Raw genomic sequence first — 3,856 nt, 5'->3', positions numbered from 1 at the left:
GCTCTGTGTTGCGTCTCGTCTTGTTAACGTTGCTTCTTGAACTCGATGGTTCACAGACTCGCCCCCTGGTGGCCGGCTGCAGTGGGAGCTGAAGAAGAGGTGGCTGATGGTTGCTCTACTTCAGAGCTTCAGGCTAAATAAATCTGTTTATAATTAAAGTTGATCAACGTCATATCTCCGACACGAACTCTGCCATCTTGTGGTGGTGATCAGTCATTCAATGAGTTATTAAAACCAAACTTCAGAAACAGAGTCTGCTAACGTGGAGGAGGGGGGTTTATGACCTATACTGCAGCCAGCCACCAGGGGGTGATCTACATGAGTGAATACTGTTAAACCACTGTGATAAAAACATGGCAGCAGCCGTCACGTCAAACTTTAATCAACACATTCAACGATGCTTCTTTACAACGTTTCTTCTGATTCCACGATCAGTGAAGAAGAGTCGGGTCATCAGTGGAATCAGGAGGACGAGGTGCCGCCGTCCGTCAGCAGGAAGCTCAGGTCACTGCCGGGGTCCCACTCCACCGAGGGCCGTCCCCTGAAACAACCAATCAAATCACAGGGGTCACTGGTGCCACTGGTCTGCGTTTAGGGTCACGTTGGCTGTTCCAGAGCGTCAAAGGGCCCATAAGCACGACACTAAACCCCCGAACAATGAGGATGGGCCCCTGTTCTCCCTCTATAAAATTGACTTGTTTCCCATAATGCATTGTGAAAAGTAGTGTACAACCAATAACCACTACCTGAGCGGTTTATACCATCATGCCCTGCAGACGTCCTGCAACTGTTACATCATCACCAGCGAAGAGTTTCTGCTGCTGAGCTCAGTTCATCTTGGTCTATAAAGAAGTGTTCAGGTGATTTCAGACACAGATCTCTTGCTCTACTTTAACTCGTGTCCCTCGTGTCCCTCGTGTCTGACCGGACCTGACTCGTTCGTTTGTTTCCTGCTCAGTGGACTTGATCTCCTGTAAGTTTGGATTATTCCAGTTTGGATCTCTGTGTGAATGTAATCCTGTTTCCTTACCATGTGATAGGAACAGTGAGGACCTGATATTTACCTGCTGAACAGTTTGGCCTTGGTGGTTCCCAGGAGTGTGGCTTTGTTTCCCTCCACCAGCAGCATGGATCCTTCTCTCAGACCCTAAAACACAAAGTCCGACATGACTCAGGCGCTCCTCTGCTCGGCCGCTGTTAGAAAGTCATGTGATGCCGGAGGAAGGACGAGGCCTCGCATTAAATACAAACAACAGATTCAATCCTTCAGTGAACAGGTCTGATGACAGGACTGTGGGGAACCGGGGAGTTCTGTGACCTTTGACCAACTTGATCTCATTATTGAGTTGAAGTGAACGTTTGAGAAATCACAGGAATGAGACGAACGATCTGTGAACTGTGAGTTAACAAGATGTGTGAGTCTGGTTCATCTGGACTCTAACGTCTCACCAGGACTGGTGGTGTGTCGGGTTCTTCGTGGTACTGAGTGATCCGCTGCTCTCGGGTTTCCTGTTCAAGACAAACACGAAACCCAGAATCAACAGAAACCATCTTTGTATTTTAACATTCACGGTCCAACAACTTTTCATCAAGGTTCGATTCAGGGTTAAATCTATTGAGAGGATTCTTACTTTTGATCTGGTTCGTTTTTAAAGAATTTTTTCTGACGCACGACGTCATTCGTCCTATACCTATACCTCCTTTTCCTCTTCTTCTTCTATGGTTTAATGTGTCTCTACTTCCTGTGATTGGTCCAAACTGTCCAAACAAGTGTTTTCACTGTGAACCAACAGAACCATGGTTCAGTTTGATCCAGACCCAGAATCCTCTTCTGGTCTGAGGAACCGTTCACACCTGAAGTTCAGCTTCAGACTGAACTGACGAGTCTGAAGGTCTAAAGCTAAGCAGGCAGATCTTTATCACATCCAGATAAGACTGAGAGCAGAGTCCATCCCCGTGTCTCTATCAGCTGTTTACAGCCGGAGACACGGAGCCGACTGTCGTTCACTTTGTTGTTTCGAATAAAACCATGACAGTAAAAGTTAGAATGAATGAAGTGAAGCCAAGTTGATACAGAGACGATGTAACTGTGACCAGAGTCAAAGGTTTGTCCTCTGAGACAAAGATCCTACTCTGTGAGTCCTGATATCTCTTCTGAGGACAAATGTCCAGCTGCATCATTTCCTGTGGAAACTACGAATTAAATATGAGACATGAAAAAAATATGTTCTGACAAAATGAGGTTTTATATTAGTAACAATTCACAGTTCAAATTATTTATAATTTAAGTTTATAAAAAAATGTGTTGACTCAGGTTCAGAAAGTGAAGCCACAGAGGAAGTGCCTGAACCCTGTCTTCTGTGTAATGACCAGCAGGGGGCCACCAGTAGTTTCTAGAGAACATGACGTCTTTCCCTTTAAAGAGGAACTCGTTTTTCTCTCATGTTCTAGTAACAGATGTATTTCGGTGAACGCTGCCCAGCGGCTTGGACTCACCCCCATGTGGCGGCTGCCGAGGTCGGGGTCCAGGTAGTGAGGGTTGATGTTGAAAGGAACGAGGCCGAGGGCGGAGAAGGATGGAGGGAAAACGATGGGCATGTCATTGGTGGTGCTGATGCTGACGGTGGCCACGTTGGTGCCGGCACTGGAGCCCATGTAGGGGACGCCATCCTGAGGGGAGGAGGGGTTACAATGAGAGGACGAAGGACAGAAGAAGGACAGGACAGACTCTAACCCTTAAAAACAACGTCTTGGCCTGGTTCTTGTTCAGGAAATGAAATGTTGGATTTGATCTCTGCTGGAAACAGAAAGTGAAACTCCACTTCAACCAGTTTCTAAAGAAACCAGATTCTTTAGAAACCGGTTTTTAAAGAATCTGGTTTCTAAAGAATCTGGTTTCTAACTTCTCCTCCACATTCTGTGTTTCTGACGTCGGCCTCACCTCCAACACTCGTCTCCTGATCTCCGACACCACCTTGTTGTCATAGAGACTCTTCAGCAGCCGGAACGTGTTCCCTCCTCCTGAAGACACGACAGGACCCAGAGTCAAGGAGTGAGGAGGGAACAAGGTAGAGAAGGAGACAGTGAGGACACAGTGGGAGGAAGCATAGGCAGGAAGGAGGAATGATAGGAAGCAAGGCCAGAGGAGACCAAACAGGAGGAAAGGAGGAAGTGGACGCTGTCTCCTCACCGATGAAAAAGCCCTGAGCCCTCCTGACGGCCTCCACTGGGTCTGCGGCCTCATGGATACTGTCCAGCTCATAACCTGCAGAGGACAGAACTGGTTTTGTCTCTGCAGCAGCACTGATATTCAAACAGCCATGGACAGGACGAACTCACCCAGAGTCTTGAACTTGTCTCGGGCAGTTCTGGTGTAGGCGTCTCTGTCGTGCAGAGCGTAAGGAACAAACAGAACCGACTTCACGTCTCTGAAATTCACAGGACATTGTCTTTTTCACCACGATTCACTGTTTCAACACTACATGAGAGACCTTCAGCAGATGTTTGACTCACTGTCCCACGTCCACAGACCGTCTCACTCTGGTGAGGAGCCTGAGGTCTGTGCTGGACAGTGACTGAAACTAACATGTCTCACATGAAGAGGACACTTCTTTACTAACGGTCCAGACCAAGGTCGTCCTGAGACCAGCCACTGGGACAGAAGCAGCATGGGACACTAGGTGGCGTCATGAGTCAGGTTCAACACATTTCTCATTTATCAGTGATTTTAATATCATTTATAATAAAGTATTCAGAGCTTCTTTAAATATATTTACTCTCATGTACTTCAGTTATTTATAATAAAGTATTCAGAGCTTCTTTAAATATATTTACTCTCATGTACTTCAGTTATTTA

General features: G+C 46.7%; 1 protein-coding gene across 3 annotated transcripts in view; it reads right to left on the bottom strand.

Annotated features, from left to right (window-relative positions):
- Positions 1-361: 361 nt before the first annotated feature.
- LOC109645946 (alpha-aspartyl dipeptidase) overlaps positions 362-3,856 on the bottom strand; it is a 4,013-nt gene continuing 518 nt past the window's right edge. For all 3 annotated transcript variants that reach the window (XM_069532688.1, XM_069532686.1, XM_069532687.1), the window contains 7 exons: positions 3,340-3,428; positions 3,191-3,265; positions 2,942-3,021; positions 2,497-2,670; positions 1,450-1,509; positions 1,065-1,147; positions 362-541 (listed from right to left, as the gene is read on the bottom strand). In XM_069532688.1, coding sequence (XP_069388789.1) covers positions 463-541; positions 1,065-1,147; positions 1,450-1,509; positions 2,497-2,670; positions 2,942-3,021; positions 3,191-3,265; positions 3,340-3,428 — 640 coding nt within the window. In that variant the 3' untranslated portion in view covers positions 362-462. The remainder of the gene's footprint in view (positions 542-1,064; positions 1,148-1,449; positions 1,510-2,496; positions 2,671-2,941; positions 3,022-3,190; positions 3,266-3,339; positions 3,429-3,856) is intronic.

The sequence above is a fragment of the Paralichthys olivaceus genome, chromosome 10, assembly GCF_024713975.1.
Source record: "Paralichthys olivaceus isolate ysfri-2021 chromosome 10, ASM2471397v2, whole genome shotgun sequence".
Lineage (NCBI taxonomy): Eukaryota > Metazoa > Chordata > Actinopteri > Pleuronectiformes > Paralichthyidae > Paralichthys > Paralichthys olivaceus.
Note: the sequence above shows the minus strand (reverse complement) of the source record. Positions and strands in the feature narration are given on the sequence as shown.